Genomic DNA, 19,760 nt, shown 5'->3' on the forward strand with positions numbered 1-19,760 from the left:
TTTGATGCTGCACTGGTGCTGGCATATGCACACAAATGTCCTCCTGATTCAGTACAAGATAGTCTCCAGGACTCCCCTGGGGTTCCCACAGACAGATCCATTAGAATCTAAAGTGCTGGAGTAATAACTCTAAAATGGTGGTGTAGCCATTTCAGGTCCATCACAGAACCTTTACTTCTAAATGAAGTTTTTGGGAGAATAAAATAAATAGATGACATTTCAAAGATAATTCCAGAAGCATCTGGAAAACAATCCTGAATCAGTTCATGGATAATTTTGTTTAGTCATTTTTTTCCTCTAGTTAATAAAAATACAGAAAAACAGATTAGAAACAGGGTAAAAGATACCTAAAAAAATACTTTGAATTGATCTCTTTGCAGGTCCTGAGGGCTGATAAGTAGAGGTCATAAGTTCCAAACTTGGGAAAATAACTGTAATATTCAAGGATAGAAAGTCAGAATGAGTTGCAGAAAGTTGGTGGTATTTCTCCATCCAGGGCGAAGGACACATATTTAGATTTTCTTAATTGTTGAAGATGCAACATTCAGGTTATTTAGGTCTTAAATATGTTAATACTTTCCTGTCTGAGAAATTATTTAATACCTGATTCTGCTGGATTAGCTATTAAAGATTATTGGCATTCTATACTACTGTTAAAACAAGTAAATTAAGAACTATATGTATTTTAGAACAGGGGCAAGCAATCTAATGGATGTTTAGTGAATCTGACTCATTAAAGAGGTCATAATAGAGCTAAGACATAATAAAGCTAACCAGCACTTTTGTTCAGAGCTGGCTCTTATTCCTTGCTTCATAAGGGACATCTCCTATTAGGCAGTGCATAACCTACAAACATTATGCAGGTCACGCCCATCAGCTTGCCCCAGAGTTTCAGGAAAAATGATGAACTATTTGATTATCACAAGGAACAATAAAGACTATTCCTTTAACAAATATTGAAACAAGGACCCAGATGACCGAAATGATCCCGAGGACACATTGTGAGTGACTGTCAGTGCTATAATTAGTACCTTCACTCTAAGCTCTCTTGTGCTCACCCAGAGGTTGAAGAATGTCACTCTCCCTTTGCTAAAATCTACACTGTATGATTTCAGTCTTACTCAGATTTTTAAATTGAGAAGAAAGTTCATAACCAGGAAATCCATCCTGATACTCCATCAGGAACCCTAGTTTGGTATCAAACCCTAGTTTGGTATCAGGTTTGCAGGTTAAATTAAACATAATTGTCTACTGAGCCCAATTCTACAGAACATATATAGTCCATTTTGTGCTCCAAATATTTGCCTTTCTATCTCTTTTCTTTAAATTTTTTTAAAAGATTTATTTATTTATACAAGAGCTGGGGCACAGGCCAGAGGTGCAGGAGGGCAAGAGGTCTCACCAGAGACAGAGCGGGGAGCAGAACGGGCAGATGGACCAAAAGCACTGCTGAGGGGAGCAGCGGGTGAGACAGGAGAGATCTGCCGCACCATGTGGGTATCTCTCTGGCTGGCCGGGAATTAAGCCAGCACAGCAGAGGCTGTGGACAGCCTGACAGCACTGCGCTCAACCCGATACACCACCGGGGGCCCATTTTTGCCTTTCTGTCATGTCATGCCTTCATCCTCCTGCTCCTCTTGGAGATCTGACCTTGTTCAAGTCATCACAGGAGGAAGATGCTCAGCTCCAAACACTGAGTTGCAAGGAACATGCCCTTGCTGTGTTCTCTATGGAACCGTGCAGCTAGTGAACAAAATGAAGAGCAAGTGAAAATGGTGTGATAAGGCCCTTACTGGGGGAATATCCAGTTCAACTTTCCTGATTCAAGAATTCCTTTTACAGCATTCCAGACTGATGATTAACCACAGCATAATCACTTCCAGGGAAAGATAGCTAGTTACTTTCTTGAGACACTCGCTTTGTTAGTGAATATGTAATTAAAGATTTCCAGTGTTAAGATGGTTCTTAATACAGAAAATAGAATACAGAAGCTGAATAGTTCTGTTTTTTCTTAATTACCTCTTAACCAAATAGTGCCGCAGTTCTACATTGTTCATTTAATGAACTAATACTTAATTCATCCTTTTTACTGTTTTTTTTTTTACATGTTTCTCAAAGTTTTCATGTTTTTCTCAAAAATATTTTTGGGGCACCAAATTTATAGGTTTATTCTACAGACTTTCTCTAGAAAAAATTCTCTACCTCTCAAGGCTTTTTAACTATTCCGTCTTATTAGAGCCTTTTACACCCTGAACTTTTAAGTTTTTAAATATTATCTTCCTTCCTCAATGAAATTATCTAAGATTGCAATTAAAATTTCATTTTTAGAACCATTCATCACCTCAGTAAGGACCCATAGGTACCGATGCAGTAACATTTTTTACTGTTTTTCTAAAGCCTAGGTATACTTTTGCCTAGACCACCTTTGCTATTGTGAAAAAGCACCAAAGTTTTAGTAACTTCCACATGTTTCCTAATATAGTTCTCTTAGTTCTGGCATTATAAAGAAGACAAAGTGATAGACCACAAATTTTAATTTTCCTAATTGCATTACTGGACATGTTTTATTTGTATATGCTAAAGATAAACTGTTTTTTAGTGACTAACATAAGATTGGGAGATATAGCTTTAATTGGCAAGAAGTTTATGCTATTATTAAGTGACTTGATTGTTCTATTCTTTTCTTTTTTTTTAAAGATTTATTCATTTTTATACAAGGGCTGGGGTACAGGCCAGAGGTGCAGGAGGGTGAGAGGATTCACCAGAGACAGAGCGGGATGCAGAACAGGCAGATTGACTGAAACACACTGCTGAGGGGAGCAGCAGGCGAGTCAGGAGAGGTCTGCTGCGCCATGTGGGCTACTCCCTGGCCGGCTGGGGATCGAACTCATGCTGCAGTGGCTGCAAATAGCTTCATAGGTTGCCTCTTAACCCCTTCCGCCACCAGAGAGTCCCGGTTGTTCTATTCTTTAATCAGAATTATAATGATAACTGAACATGAAGATTGTTTTGAAAGTGGTTCAATTAAGTTCATAGAAACTTAAGTTCACTTATCTAATCATTTCTATCTAACTGCATTGCATTCAGATACCTGAAAGTGAATGAAAAAACGTGAAAAATATAGAATAATTAACTCTAAATTTCTAAAACATTTAGGTCATATTTCTTGAGGTTGAATGAGGGATAACATTCTCATAAGGATTCTTTAAATTATCAGGCAGCAAGAGTTATTAAAGAATTGTTGTAATGGAAAGTCATATTATTTTAAAGAGTTATTATTGCAAGCTGTTTCATTTGTTGTATGCTAGGATGTTTTATTGAAATAATGTAAGGATAACACCTTGCAAATATTTCTTTCATTAGAAGGGCAAAAATGTGTTGTAAGACCTTGAAACACATGGTTGAAAAGAAGAGATTTGTACATACAGTAAAAGGAAAAAAATCTATATAAATATCTATATAAAATATCCATCTTAGAAATCACTAGGTCCAGTTAATTCTAGGAGCAGAGTTCACTTAAAATAAGAGTTACTATGCCTGAACCATAGTCATTAATAAGGGACAATGTTTAAGTACATGATAGCACAAGAAGTAGAAAAGACAGTGAGCTGCAGGCTAAAGACTCACTCTCAGTACACAAGTTCTCAAAGTGTGTTCCCACTACCTACAAATCAGCATCACTTGTATTGTTAGAAATGCAAATTCTTAGATACTACTACATTCAAGTGAAGTGCAAACTCTGGGTTTTAGCAATCTCTCCAGGTGATTCTATTGCACACTACAATTTGAGACTCAATTCTTTACCACATAATAATGACTACTCTAGCAAGTTGAGATCAAGATCAGATAGTAATTTATCAGTGCTTTAGAAATTGTAAAATATTGGTTAGTTGTGAGTAATTATATTAGTAGCTGGGAAAATCAAATCTAGAGTAAAAAGTGATCCTAATACAAGACTATGTCCGATAATATGAGCACTAAACTGAAAACATTCTATACCTGCCTTTCTGTATTTTTTGGTTTATTTTTATTTTTTTATTTTTTTTTTAAAGATTTATTTATTTATTTGTTTATGCAAGCACTGGGTACAGTCAAAGCACGGGAGGGTGAGAGAATTCACCAGAGCCAGAGCAGGGAGCAGAGCAGGCAGAAGGACCGAAGTACACCGCTGAGGGGAGGAGCGGGCGGCAGGAGAGGTCTGCGCGCCATGTGGGACCCTCCTCTGGTGGGCGGGGAGCAGCCGGGGATAGAACTGGTGCCGCAGAGGCCACGGGCAGCTTTGCAACCCAGCGCTCAACCGCTGCGCCACCGGGGAGGCCCTGGTTTATTTTTAAATCATCTTACCCAACCTGGTTCTTTAGGATACCAGCTCAGAATTTGGGCAAATATTGGTAGAAGCAAAACATTTTGTTTATTTAATAATCATGGCAAAGTTTGGAGCCAGCTAAGACTGTTCCTGCTATTCTGTTTCAGTGCACTGTGAGGCCAGTGAATGGAGTCCTTGGAGTTCATGCATGAAGAAAGGAAAAACATGTGGCTTCAAAAAAGGAACTGAAACCCGGGTCAGAGAAATAATACAGCATCCATCAGCAAAGGGCAACCTATGTCCCCCCACCAGTGAGACAAGAAAGTGTACAGTGCAAAGAAAGAAATGTCAAAAGGGAGAACGAGGTACAGTCATGCTAACAAAATGTATTTGTTGGAATCCTCATAATTTGATGCAAATTTCACTTTATTTCTTAGGAAATATCGGCTATTTTTACTCATATCTAAAATCTAGAATACATACCTGTAGGGTAAGTGGAAAAACTATCAGGCTTTTCCACCTTCCCACCATTAGCATTAATGATTGATCCCTGCGGCGCTGCATGCATGCCTGATGGTGGGCACCTGGGTGTGGGCAGGCATAGGTGGGCACACCTGGGTTGAGACTGGGCTTATAAGGGCAGCATCACAGGGACGCCAACAGAGAGAGAAAGAATAGCAGAACGAGAGAGGAGAGAACGCGAGAGAGCCCAGAAAGAGAGAAGATTCCCTGGGGGCTGGGAGGCCTGTCTGCAAGCCTCACAGGCCCCCCTGCACCCCTGCCTGCTGTGTACCTGGTAAAAGCTCAATAATAGCCTGAAAAAGCCACTGAGGGCTCCAGGGCTCTCCTTTACCCGTCTGCTCAGAACATAGAGATCCTGCACGGGACCATCCTGGCACTACAATACGAAACCAATCATGTTGGCTGTGACAGAATAGAGATGTGATAATTTCTTTAAATGAAGACTGGTATCAGAACTTCACTATTAAAAATGTGCTAACCCTGACCAAGGGGCTGCACTGCAGGTGTTTGGTCCTATATCTTTCTTTGGGGCCATATTTCTTTTATCATCCACATTCCTAATGACTAGAAATCTATTGGAGAGACTCATAAACATAAGACCTAATGCCATTTGGTACAAGACCATTAGCAACTGTCATCAACTTACTCCTGTCTTCATTACCTACAAACCAAAGTCTTGCAAGTAAGTGGTAAGCTTTTGTGGCTAAATATATATGTAGCTAATGTGACTTAGGACTTTTAAAATATTTATATGACTTAGCATAATCCCTTCCAGCTCTATCAATGTTCCCTCAAATGGCATGAGTTTGTCTTTTTTGATTACTGAGTAGTATTCTACTGTGTATATATATCACATCTTCTTGGTCCAAAATAAATCAAAAGGAGAAATACAAATACAGGATGGTGTCACTTATAGGTAGAAAATAGAGAAACCAAACAAAGGGTCAGATAAGGCCAAACTGAAAAACTAACCCTTGAATATAGACTGTAGAACTGAGGAACCAAGGGAGGAGGGTTAGGGTGGGGTGAGAACAAATTGGGAAGGAGTAATGACTATGGTGGTGGATTACAAGGCTTTGGTGGTGGGTGCACTGTAGTGATAATACCTGAAATGGGGAAGAGGCAGAGGGGTATCATATGTTCTCAAAATACAAACATGATTTAAACCAACATCTCAATAAAAAAATAAATATTTAAATAGATATGTTTTTAATATTGACCTTACATTTAAGGTAAATTATGAAAGTCATATTTTATGACTAAAATACAGATTACAGAACCCATAATTAATATTTAAAAACTATGTTAATATTAAATAATTTTTCAGGGCTTGTTCTGAAGTCTTATGATTTCCAAGAAGAAATATGCCATATAATATGATGCTTTAGGGTTATTAAATTTCTACTTAAAAAGTCTTTAGTTGTTGACCTTTAAAATATAATTTTTCTATCTTTCTCTCTTTCTCACTATTGTCCTTGGTACCATTACCAAATCATAGGTTTTGAACTCATATAACTGTTGATAGTTAGCTGGTGAGCCAATAAATAATCCTCTTGACTAGGTACAACTTCAAAAGAGCTTGGCTGCCTGTGTATTGAACTTCTTTGCTTCTTTTATTCACTCATTCATTCATCATCATTTTAAGTCTTGTTAAATGGCCACAAATCATGCTAAGTCCTGAGGATTCAGCGCTGAATAAGATACTGTTTTTGTTCTCAGAGACCAATGAAGTGTTGAGATGTTCAAGCAAATAATTATAATTTCATATAGTAAGGGAGATTAGAGGTGTGTGAGCAAAGTTCAGTGGGAACAGAGGAGAGTGGTGTGCAAATGTGAACATTGCTTATATAAGGAAAAGCTTGGTTTCACCTGTATTTTGCTGTGTTTCCTAAACCAAGAGAATTGACTGTCTTCAAAATGTCTAAAGCCTGTTGCTGCAATTAGTAATCAAGTAGTTAATATGATAAAATTCTTGAAGAGATGGGTTAATTTAAAGGAGTTTTTGTAAGTTTGTAAGCGGTTTTGATTAAAATTACGTTTAAAGAATAAAAGTTGGCAAGTGAAAAAGGTCTTTCTGGCATTTGTTACCAATTAATTTAAAACATCTTAGATTTTAAAAGTTGGATTTAGAAATCAAATATTTCATCACTCTACTTGTTGGTAAGTTCCCCTAGCCGTACATTTACTTATGTTTACTAAGTTTTCTTGAGATTTAATGACTTACAGGTGGTCTTCGCTGATATTCTTTCCTTAGATTCTACATTACTAATTAGCGTTCAGTACAGTTTGCTTTTAAAATATAAGTGAATAGAATTCAATTGAAAATTAAATTATGTTACTAATTAAGTTTATTTCTTTTACTTGAGAATGTAGTCTTCTAATATATTTTGTTAGCACTTGAGTTATACATTAACACTGAAAATGCCAGTTTTTAAAAGTAGCAAAAAGAAGAAAAGTGATACCATAAAAATATTAACATAGTAACCTGTGACAAAAGCTTGACTTAAAAGTTTCTTTCTGGTATTTTTTTTCTACCACTCTGATTGGAAAACAGTGGTGTTTTACACGTACAAGAAAAAATTTATACAACTAGGAAAATGTAGGTGCTTTATTATTTTTCAAATCTGATAATCCATGGACTTGCCAAGTAGGAAATGTGGATCTTATTTATAATCAAAATCAGATTTAGTTCCACTTTTATTTAATATTCTTTCAACATTTCACGTCTGACAAAAATTTGTCTCAATTGCCTACAAATTTAAGATAGAAAAGAAATAATTTCTACCTTTATTCTCTACTTCTCTAACCTAATAACTATTTTAATGTAAGCTTATCAGAAATCAAAAGTCCTATTTAAAACATTAAGAAACCAAATGGAAAGTATTTAAAAAAAAACTCAAAATGTCACTTTGTCAAATGTAACATCAAAATAATAACATTACCCAGAGTACTCTCTTTGAAGTTTTAAGATATATGCATGCAGATAAACATAATAAAGTGAAGATATGATTTCTCCGTACTCCTATACTCCACTTGAATAGTTATAGCAAGAGTTGCTCTCAAATACTTATTGATTCATAAAATAAGATCGTTCAGGTTCATGACATGACCATTTAGATGAGTATGCTAAGAAATAATAATTTTTAAAAAGAAATTTAGCCTAAAAATCTTGAATTCTTGAATTTAAACTTATATATATCATCCCTGCCTGAAAGATTAATAGGTAGATACCTCATATTTGGAAAAGGTATAGAGCTTGTGTTCAAGCTTTTTTTTTTTTTTTTTTTTTTGCTGTGCTATAATTGCCAAAGGCAAAGTCTCTGGGGGAAGAGTGATAAGATCCAGAAATGACTTTCCAAAATGTTCACAAAGAAGTTGAATAGAAGGAAATAGTTTTTAGTAACAGAATGGATCATTCTAGTTGTGAGATGCTTTTTATAGGTCTAAGTTGGAGAATTCAATTGTAAAATTTTACACACACACATGCTTTACTAACATTCCTCTCATAGTTATGGTAAATGAATTAAAGATATAAATGTAATTTTCCCCTAAATCTAAATTTTTATCTAATGTGCTATTTGTTCACACACTTAGGATTATTTCACTCTGTCTCTTATTTGTTTCCAATTCTCTATACATTACTAGCCTTATTAAGAAGTTAGTGCTATTCTATTTACAATAGCTAAGTTTTGGAAACAAATGCCCAAAAATAAATGACTGGATCAAGATGATGTGGTACATATATACCATGGAATATTACTCAGCATTCAAAAAAGATAAACACATGCAATTTGCAGCAACATGGATGGCACTGGAAGGGATCATGCTCAGTGAAATAAGCCAGAAAGAAAAAGAAAAATACCAGATGGTCTCACTCATAGCAGGAATCTAGAAAACTTAAATAAGGGACCAGGAAAAAGAATAACTATAAGAAAGAAAATATCAAAATCAACAAACAACTATGAACAAGAGACACTCTATGGGGGGTGGGGAGCGGGGAAAGGAGGGATTGGGGTCAAAATAAGGGGGTTGTAATTGTATGGGAAATATAAAAATAAAATTTAAATTAAAAAAAAAGTTACAAATAAACTAATATCTAAAACTCCTTAAAATGTACTGATATAGAATTAAACAAGGGAAAATGCACTTATTGATTGCCAACATATTTATTGACTTTTTTGATATACTGTGTGTAACCATTTTAGATAAGGACAAGTGAAAAAGAATAGAGAAATATATTATATTACATGTTTATATAATATACAAACCTGCATTTGAGGGAAATGGGTAGTTTTTGGGAGGTGGGAGGACAGCAAAAGGAGGATCACCAAATATGTTTCTCATTCATTTGTATATTTATTTATGAAGAGAATTTATTTCCTGTAGATACTGTGTTTTAAGGAAAATCGTAAAGAATGAAATCATTTTGTTCTTTGGCTAACTGCATGAAGAAGACTGATTAATTACATGTAATGCTTATTTTTGTGTTTTTATAAAGATTTATTTATTTATGCATATATTAACTGGGGTACAGGCCAGCAGTGGGCGAGACAGGAGAGGTCTGCTGCACCATGTGGGTAGCTCCCTGGCCCGTCACCGTGCTGCAGAGGCTGCAGATAGTTTCACAGTGCAGTGCTTACCCCCTTGTGCCACCAGAGAGGCCCTGTAATGTTTATTTTTGAAATAGAGAGGAGAGAGAAAAGCAGAATCATGGAAGTAATGGGACAGGATCTACTTTGTTGGTGTAAGGAAGAAAGAGCTTTCTTCCTAGCAGAGAAAGAGAAAAGGAATCCATTAAAATATAAACAAATAAAAGGTCCAAAGACATTTCTAGGAAAGAAACAAATGTGGGAACTCATTTATTACTTGATTTGATACATACTGTAGGTCACTCTATGTGACTTCCCTAATTTAAGTAAAAGATAAAGATTTCCTTCAGTCTGTATTGCTTCAAAAAATAAAAATGATACATGATAGCTTATAAATTGCTATTAATCCTGCCCTGAAAGACTAGTATTATAAATATGCATTATGCTTATAATGAGCACAGTATTTTAAATTACAGCAAGCTCAGTTCTTAAAATCAAGCAGATAAGATGACTCTGATTTATTCCTAGATTTACTCCTGAGTTTTAGTTGTGCCCTAAAATCTTTGGAACAACAATTACAGTGATGAATGGCTACATTTTCTACAGGAAGGATTTATATTAAATATTGATTCAGATTCAAAACAAAACATTTAGCCAAGATTTCCAGAACAGTTCATTAAAATCCAAGTAGATGGATTCATTAGCTCAAAATTGTAAGATGCTAACTGGCTTACAGCAGTTTGATAATATGCTCTCCCCACCTTCACCTCATAAAGGCAGGCCAACTGACCTAGAGACACCTATTTTGTTTAAACTGCTTAGAAGATGTGCACTTTATGCTCTCTCCCTACACCTAATCCATAGACTAGCCATTTGACACAGGCCAGATAAAATTCAACAAAGTACAGAACTAAGATAGTAAAGGCATTAGACACTGTGGCTTTCAACCAGGCATGATTTTGCTTCTCAGGGGACATTTCACTGTATCAGAACTTAGGGAAGATGAATGCTACAGGCACCCAATGGGTGGCACTCCTAAATAGCCTATCATGCACAGTACAGTCCTTCATAACAAAAATTATCTACTAATAGTGCAACGAATGAGACCCCTTAGTATAAACTCAATAGTCTCTCTTTGTTATTCCTTCCTGGTGTATATTTTGCTCCTACACAAATGAGTAGTTTGTTCAAATTCTAGGAAGGACCACTTGAAATGAAAAATTGCACATGGTGCAAAGCTTTGGTAACAAGGACAAGATGGTGGAACACAGGGGGAGATTTTTTTCCCCTAATATAAAGGTGGTAATCACGTTTATTAACAATCAATGTTCCTTTAATTTAAAATATCTCAATACCAGGCAAAAATATTCAACAGTTTAAAACCTTTTAGAAAGGTAGTCTGTTGCAGTAAATAATACCCTTCACTCTTAGAGGAACGATCCTTAATGTGAAAATGTATTTCCTCTTAAAGGCTAAGCCCAATTTTTCATTTAATGTCCTCCGTGAAGAGACCTGCCAGTTGTTTAATCACTGTATTCCTTTCTCATCATCAAGACTAATTGTGTGGCTACAACTTTCTCTTGTTTTTTAATGATCTCCTATCTTTTTAGGTTGAACCAAATGAAACAGCCATTTTTAGGTCATAAAAGACCAAATTTTAGCAGTTTATGTGGGTCAACCTAATACTTCAAAAATGTTCCCTTTAAGTTCTGTAAATAGTAAACCAGATCTAGAGTACAGCTGTTACTGATAGAAAAATTACAGTTTTTAAGATATCACATCTTAATTTAAATATTAGGCTTTTAATAATACAACAAGTGTATTACTATTTTTGATGAATGTAAGATCCACCAGTATCTAAAGATCCCCATAAAAGCATGGTTCATCTTCAGATCTTTTTCAGTCATGTCCACTGACTTTATTTACTTTTCTCCTTAGTTAGATTGCTCAATTCTTATTCTTTTTTGTTTCATTCCCACCAACTCCAGTTTATTTCTTAAGACATAAAATCAGCTTACAAATTCGATGAATATGTGTCTGAATGTATTGTCTTAGAGATAAAAGAATAGCATACCCTCTGGGGCAGACCCCAGACTCGCTCATTGTTTCCTCTGACAGTGACTTTACAATGGCAGAATCTTTGTGAGGATTCTCTGTTGCCTAGGTTTGTAGGTTAAAGACCATGTCAATTTTACGTACCTTGTATGTAAAATTTACTCAGCAATGATAGAGCAGGATTACAATCAGCACCTAGATAGTTTTGTAAAAAGTGAAATAACAGTAATTAGGTTTCTTGCCTCTGACACATTTTCAATCCTATTGTATGTTCTTGAACTTCTCTATGTTAAAGAAAAATCTCTGCATAAAATATTTTTTTTTTTAATTCATGCCTTGCAATCAGTGGCATAGTCATTTAAAAAATAACTTAACCAGCAGGTATTGTTTCTAGAATTAATACCAAGTTAACATCATGCCATTTTTGTAGACTGTAAGATTTTGGGGACATTATTCATGATGGTCATAATTCATGTTGTACATTAATCATAGTGAGAAATTCTGCTATGTAAGTAGTTCCTTGTTATGGTGGCAGAAAAATTATATTTAATGTTTTCAAACTCTGCCAGTGTGTTGATAATGTGTCCCTCAGCATTCCCCTTCTAAATCAATCTTTACAACAAATTATCTTTGAGAATGCCTATATTTCCTAAGGGTTTTTTTTTTTTTGATATTTATAAATCTAATGCTTTCATCTCATTAGTGTGTGTAATATAACACGCCCTCTTCAGGTTATTGAATGGAGCAGTGGCTGTAGTATACAAGCATTCTCAGCCCCTAAACATTGATGTTGCCCTTTTTTTGATCTTGTACGTGAGGTCAAAGTTATTTCAGTTATCTCTGACTGCATAACAAGTAACCCGAAAACACAGAAACTTAACGCAACAATCATTTATTAACAATAAATGTAAGTAAGCAATTTGGACTGAGACTCACTGCAGTTCTACAGGCTGCCTTGTGTGGTTGACTGAGGACTAAGAAGATTGTGCTGTTTCAGTCATCACCAAAATGATGAGGTGTTCTAAGAGAAAGGGGGGTACAGTTCCTCATGTGGGTCATCTCAGAACCAGCACAAATTTATGTTCATCTTGTTCTGCTAGCCTATGGAAGTCACAAGGCCTGTCCTGATTCAAGGGTTGAAAAAATAGATTATACCTCTGAATAGGAGAAAGCCAAAGTTGCTTTGTAAATGGCATTCATTTACAGGGATGAGTGGAGAACTGTAACCATTATTACAGTCTACCACAGAACTCCTTCTATTGTTTGTCATTGGATGAGTGTAGTTATTCATTCAACAAACATTCTCTTACTGTCTAGGGTACTGTCCCTTCCTTTGTAAAAACATAGTGAGTAACACAGGAGATGTGTAAATTATTTCTGTTGTACTTGTCAAATTGTAGAGAGAAGGATAAGAAAAATAAATCAAAGGCTAGGTCAAGATACTGTCATACATTCAATAGATATTATTATTAAAGTGCTATCTATGTGCTGGGCACTCTTAGAAACTAAGGATATAGGAATGAAACTGAAAGATAAAAGTTCCTTTCATCGTGTATCTTACATTCTAGATGTTGGCATCATGGTTTTGTTTGGTCCTCAAGGTAATGACCATTGTAGGTACACCCAAGTAAACACGTTTTTCTTTGCTGTATGCGCTCAGTAGTTGCAGTCTTCATTAGAGTTTCTAACACATACAACAACCTTTGTTTCCCATTTCTTTTTGTTTGGGTATCAAGGCAAAAAAAAAAAAATATATATATATATATATATGTATATGTATGTATGTATTTTTTTCTATGCCACCATGTTGATATGCTAATATGTGTTTGTAAGATGGCTAAGTAGGGTTAAAGGTACAACTTGTGGCTCTGGAACAGAGCTGAGTTAACCGGCTCTTTAGAGAAATGATCCCAAGACCTTGGCTTCATTTAGAGCCTGTTCTAGCCAACTGAGATCCCTGCCAATTAGGAGGGTTCCCTAGAGAGAGACTCAGAAAGCATCAGCATAAATTTAAATTCTGGACCCCCAAATATAGTTTCCAAAAAGGCCTTCTTGTCCTTTGCTAATTACAAAGTAAACATTTCTCCAGCAAAAAGACACTTCCTTCTTTCAAAGCTCCTGTCCTCCTTCCCACCTCCCTTACACAGTCACTCCTTGAAACTGCTAGTGTTGCTGAAACCTCTTTGGCAGAGAAGACATCCACATTTGAAGGCACAAAAGAATTATTCTTTTCAGAGATTGTTATCTTGTTCTCTTTTTATCTACTCCAGCTACTTCTTCATAGAAGCATTACAGACTAACTTTGTAGATTGTTACAGCCTGACAGAAAGGACTGGATACCTGTCCTTAGGCCTCCTAAGTCCAAGCAGTTCTGACCAGGTTGCAATTAAATGCTGTGACATCATTAAAACAAAAATATTTTCAGACATTTTTTTTACATTAGAATCATGTCATTTTTAACATGATGAATGCAATGCACCACTCAAAAGTTTTCATTCTTATATATTGCTCTAAAGCCAGATCTCCAATAGAATGAGGTGTACCTGTATATGTTTTCTCTGTTTATTAGCCTTGTTGTCTCTTGCTGAGTGTCCCTTCCACTCAGGGGAAAAGCTGGACCTGGGTAGCCCTTCCTTTATATCTACATTGCTCCTGATGCAAAAGTATAGTTGCTTTCTCTCTTTCAGTGTCCAATCTGAAGAAAGGACTCAAATTGACAATATGTGCGTCACATAGCCATGCCTTAAACCAATCACTGTCACAGGGGCACTCTGTCTAAGTCTATCTAAGTCATATACCCACTGTTGAAGCCAAGAAACCTGGGCCATTTTGATTGACACCTAAAAATAGGAGTGCTATGCTGATAAAACCAAATGTAAATGACTGCATTCTAAAACAAAAAAAGGAGGGTTCAAAATTTGCAAACTCTAGTTTATCCACTTTTGTGTGGTAATCCCTGTCTAATATTACTTACAGGAAAAAAATTTAAGTGAGGAAGAAAATTTTGCTACTTTAGACTAGGGAGACATGTCTAGCATAATGCTAATATTATTTTCATTTAATTTTTTTCTGCTTTGTCAGAAACATTTTTATGTGGCTAAACTGGCTCTTAAATGAATAGCAAAAGAATCCACTACTCATATGAATGGTTTCTGGGATTGATTTGTATGAACTTAAGTAAAGACATGTCCATTTCCATTTCTAGCTGCTGAGTGTTCTGTGTAAAATGTCCAGTGTGGGTAATGACCTTTTGCTTGATTAAGCATCAGGCCACTGAAACTTTAAAATTAACTCAAACCTAATTACTGGACTTTTGTGTTTATACTGTGTATACACCACCCGGTCATAACTCCTGTCTCTGTGAGCCCAGGCTGCCATAATTGAGAAATAAGCCTTGTAAAGGGTTGTTTTGTTTATTTGTTGTTTCTGCTCAAAAAGCCTGTTTTTGCCATTTTTGCAAAATATCAGATTTAAGAGTTTCTGGACAGAGTACAATTATTTTTTTTACATTTCAATGCAAAACATATTTTTCAATGAACTATTCCTTTTACTTTTGCATTACATAAAAATCTAATATTCTGAAAGAACCATGACACTTTTTCACTGATGTTTTGAATAACATCACATTTTAGGAAAGGAAATATTAACATAGCAAACTGACTCTTGGGAAATATGAAAAATTGCTATTTCCAAAAATAAAACACATGGAGATATATGTATACATAAAGTCAGCAGTTAATATCTAAATATTATAACCTGTGAACAAAAATTATCCAACAGAACCAATAACCAGTTTTTTATAATGTAATTAGTAGAATGCTGTTTAGACAGAATTATTTTTATGGATTATGGACATATGGTAGTGAAATTCCCCTTAGAGTAATAAGTGTAATCTATAAATATCTTATGTGATATTCATCTGGTTTTGAACCAACATCAAAATCATAAAGGAATTTTGTTTTATTTCAATTTTGATTTGTTTTCAATTGCAAGGACAGTTTATTAAGGTATTTCACTAGCAAATCTGTGATGGATTTACACTTGTCCTATTGTCAAATTTAGTTTTGAAACATGTAGGAGAAGGGAGTTTTTATATTTAATTTCTCTGCCCCTGCCCTTTTGCCTCCTACTGTGTTTTATGCCGGGAGACCTCTTCCTCCTGCCTACTATCCTGCCTTATCATCCTCCCCCTACCCCATTCCTGCAAGTTTCCTAAATTTTCAAAGATTTATCTGCTTATAGAATCACTGTTTCTTTTCTTGCTTCTAGTCTTCAAGATATGATGTTAAATATTTGTGTCAGTTTAATGAAGTAAGAAAGTACTGGATAGTTTGAAAAACAAAACCATCTCAATTCAATTCTGGATTTGCTATTTGTTTAGTCTTCAAAAAAGCAATAATTTTAATTATCAAGTACTGCCTCCATACTATGGTACTTATGAATACCTTAATGGTGCACATTTGTATACCATAATGGTGTACAGGGATAATCAACATTGGTTCCCATTTTTTGCTTTCACTGCTGTAATAAAAATCTCTATAACATAAATAAATGAATGCACTAAATTTCTGTCAAAAGGAAAAGAGGTGATTCATCAAAGTATTTAGAATACAGATTCTGGAGGCATAGTACCTATCTTCAAATCTCAGTTGTGCTTTTAACTAGCTATATGACTTTAAGCAAATTACATAGCCTTTGTGTACTCTATTTTCTCATCTGTAAAATGGGGATATAGCAGAGTTATAGTGAGGACTTAGGTAGTGTGGAGTCAAAACTTAGACTTGTGGTTGGAACATGATAAGCACTCAATAATTGTGAGATGTAGTATAAAATGGAGTCCCATTTTGGCTGGATGAATCAAAGTCTATGAATTTTTAAACATGAATGCATTCTGCCAGATTATTTTTTTTTAAAAGGTTTTAATGGTTCATATTTACAGTATATCAGAAATGGCTAGTTTCTTATGTTTTTGCCATTACAGATGTTATCAGTCCTTTAAACTTTGCCAATCTGATGGGTTAATAATGGCATTCTCCTGTTTTATTATTGATATTTTTCTAACTATTAGTAAGGCAAATAATCTATATAGGATACTTACCTATTTACATGTTTTCCCTATTTTTAGCAATTTCTTTTCTGAATCGGTTGTAGGAGTTTTTTGTATAGGAGGGCTATTAGCCTTTTGTCATGTGTTTAGCAAATAATTTTCTTACTCTATTATGTTTTAGTGGATTTTTCCTATCTTTTAAATAACACAATGTTTCCTTCTTGGTTGATCATTTTTTTAAATAATTTATTAGATACTGTAATCGTATATATGCAATAAACATGTATTGGACAGCAATTATTGCCTGACATATTGATAGCTTGGCACACTAGCATAAATGTATTTGTGTGTACATATGATAATTGATTTGTCTATATCTATATCGATCTATCTAAGCTATCTTGCCCTATATCCCTTAGAAACTCACTACTCCTTTGCATAGGTAATTATGAGGACATGTGTATTAGGACTAATTTAGCCCTTTTGTATAGTGATAGCAAAATATGAATCATCACAATGAGAAAAGCCAAAATGATCTAGGTATGTGTAGTTCATCACTTCATCTTGTCAGTCCTCCTTTGGCAATAAATGATACCAAGACCTAAACAAATTAAGTGATTTTGCCCACATGTGACTTTATCATGAGATAAGTAGAAAGGAGAATAACTAAAATGGGTCTTTCTCAGTGAATTTGTCCCTCTGCAGGGAGAAGGGGGAGTTGTGGTCAGATATTCTGGAAAGTTAGGTTTGAACTTTAAGCTAAGAGAGTTTTCCCTGAAAAGACATTCTAAGAAAGGATACTAAAAAAGTGGACCAAAAATGAAGAGAAACAAAATGCAAATGGGGAGAATTTTAAAGGGAGAGTGGTGACTTTTAATGGCACTCTAACTGAATCTTGCTTTGCTACTGATAACAGATTGTAGGATTATCTACAGATGCTTACAAAAAGAGGGAAATGAACTAGCAAAGTTGTTCTAAAATGTCTTTTTGTAATAGAAACCTCTACATTAATGAAAGCTTATGTAAATCCCAATATATGTAATAGGCAAAATGAGATGTGTTTATTGTTAGTGAGGATATGAGTAATTAGAAATTCAGTACAGTGTTGGTGGACATGTGTAATGGCCAAGCCATGACAGAAAATAATATGGTGGTTTCTCAAAAATTTAAAAATAGATTTGCCATATGATTCAGCAATTCCACATCTAGATGTCTCTCCAAAAGAATTGAAAGCAGAGTGTGGGAAAGGCATTTACATACCTATGTTAATAGCAGAGCCATTAGCAATAGCCAAAAATAGAAGCAACCCAAGTGCCCATTAACAGATGAACAGATAAGCAATATGTGTTATGTACATATAATGGAACATTACTCATCATTAAAAAAGGGAAAAGATTCTGACTGTGGTACAACATGGATGAATCATTAAAATATGATGCTAAGTGGAGTATGCCAGTCATAAATAGATAAATACGTATGATTCCACTTAGAAGTTATTTACAGGGGCCTCCCCTGGTGGCACAGCAGTTGAGCGCTGGGCTGCAAAGCTGCCCACAGCTTCTGTAGTGCTGGTTTGATCCCCGGCTGCCCGGTGAGGGTCCCACATGGCGCGACAGACCTCTCCTGCTGCGCCTGCTGCTCCCCTCAGTATTGTATTTCATCCGTCTGCCTGTTCTGCTGATCCCCGCTCTGGCTCTGGTGAATTCTCTCACCCTCCTGCGCTTCTGACTGTTCCCAGTGCTTGTATAAATATATAAATAAATCTTTAAAAAAAAAAGAGAAGGAATAAAGGTAAAGCAACAAATTAAAAAAAAAGTTATTTACAGTACTCAGATTCATAAAGAAAGAAAATAAAATGTAGGATCCAGGTGGGGGATTACGGAAAAGAATGGACAATTGTTATTTAATGCACACAGAATTTCAGTTTTGCAAGACAAAGGATTTCTGGAGATGGATGGTAATAGTGATTGCACAACAATGTGAATGTACTTAATGTAACTGATTTGTGTTCTTAATCATGGCTAAAATGATAAATTTATGTATTTTACCACAGTATAAAATAATAGAAATACATAGAAGTGCTTTGTATTGACAGGCTAACCAACCAAGAGTTCCTTGCTAGAGTACTACATATGAAAACTATTAAGCAAGATGGTTTCTTAAAATCTCTTTTATGTGTTTCAGTTATATTCATGCTAAAACCTGAACTTGAGAAAATCATATTTTTTGTTAGGAAAATTGCTCAAAACTCAGAAGGGAAAAATAGGTTGGTAAAAATAGGTTGGTATGCTCCCCCAAGGTATCAAGCAAAGGTTATGTCAGGTATCATAGTGTAATAGTATGCTGTAACTGTAGAATGTAAGGTGACAAGAAATAAGTAGCTATAGATAGTAACTCTCTCAAGATATATTAACATGCTGAGCTTTGTGTTTCTCACATTTTCCCCCTTAAATTTATGGAAATGTCCCGCATTTGTCATGCAAAGCAGTAAGATTATGGAAAAGACTTGAAATTTTGTAACATTCCTAACTTATAAGACTGTACACATCATCTTTAGCTCATAGTAATGGTAAACGTATGGCCCCGTGTCATTTTGACCATTGCTTCTTGTTATTTGTCCCACCTAATCCCCTAGCACAATGCTGGATTCCGGGTTTCTGTGATTTATCTCTCCTTTCTGATTGCTAAATGCATAATCTAAAACACTAGATTGCAAACTGGCCTTAAATTGGCTACAGCTTAGGAGAACTATTCTGAACACTTTTTATATAAACTCTAAAGAGGTCAGATTTAGAAAAATCTCAGCTGCTGTACTTGGATCCCATGAGCCACTGACCATTTATAATTAATATTAATAAATGGCAGATGACAGATGTTTATTGCTTAACTAAAAATGTGTGTGCAATACTAAATTTTAAAAAAAATGAGTTAGTTTAAGACCCAATGGACTTGAATATATGTATTTGGAATTGTGAAAGGATAAAACATGTGATCCAGAATCCTCTAACTGCAAACACCTAAGCTCCGAGGGATGCTTAAAAGTGTTTTTAATTCACCATATTAAATATTTGATTACCATGAAACTCTACTCCTTTAAACTAAAATGCCTATTTCACAAATTTTTATTTCTCTGGAATGGAGACTTAGAAATCTTCAACATGCCCTTAACTATTGATATCACATGTGAGATCTCAGAATTGCTTAACATGTACAACTTTTGTCATCAAAAAAATATATATTT

At 35.2% G+C, this 19,760-nt stretch overlaps 1 protein-coding gene across 1 annotated transcript in view; it reads left to right on the plus strand.

The window, feature by feature from the left end:
- The window catches only part of RSPO3 (R-spondin 3), a 77,638-nt gene that overhangs the window by 32,444 nt on the left and 25,434 nt on the right, over window positions 1–19,760 (plus strand). Inside the window, exon 4 of the mRNA XM_037520362.1 lies at window positions 4,474–4,671. Within this exon, the coding sequence (XP_037376259.1) occupies window positions 4,474–4,671 (198 nt within the window). The remainder of the gene's footprint in view (window positions 1–4,473; window positions 4,672–19,760) is intronic.

This window comes from Talpa occidentalis, unplaced genomic scaffold, assembly GCF_014898055.3.
Source record: "Talpa occidentalis isolate TD23 unplaced genomic scaffold, MPIMG_talOcc4v2.1 talOcc4.2, whole genome shotgun sequence".
Lineage (NCBI taxonomy): Eukaryota > Metazoa > Chordata > Mammalia > Eulipotyphla > Talpidae > Talpa > Talpa occidentalis.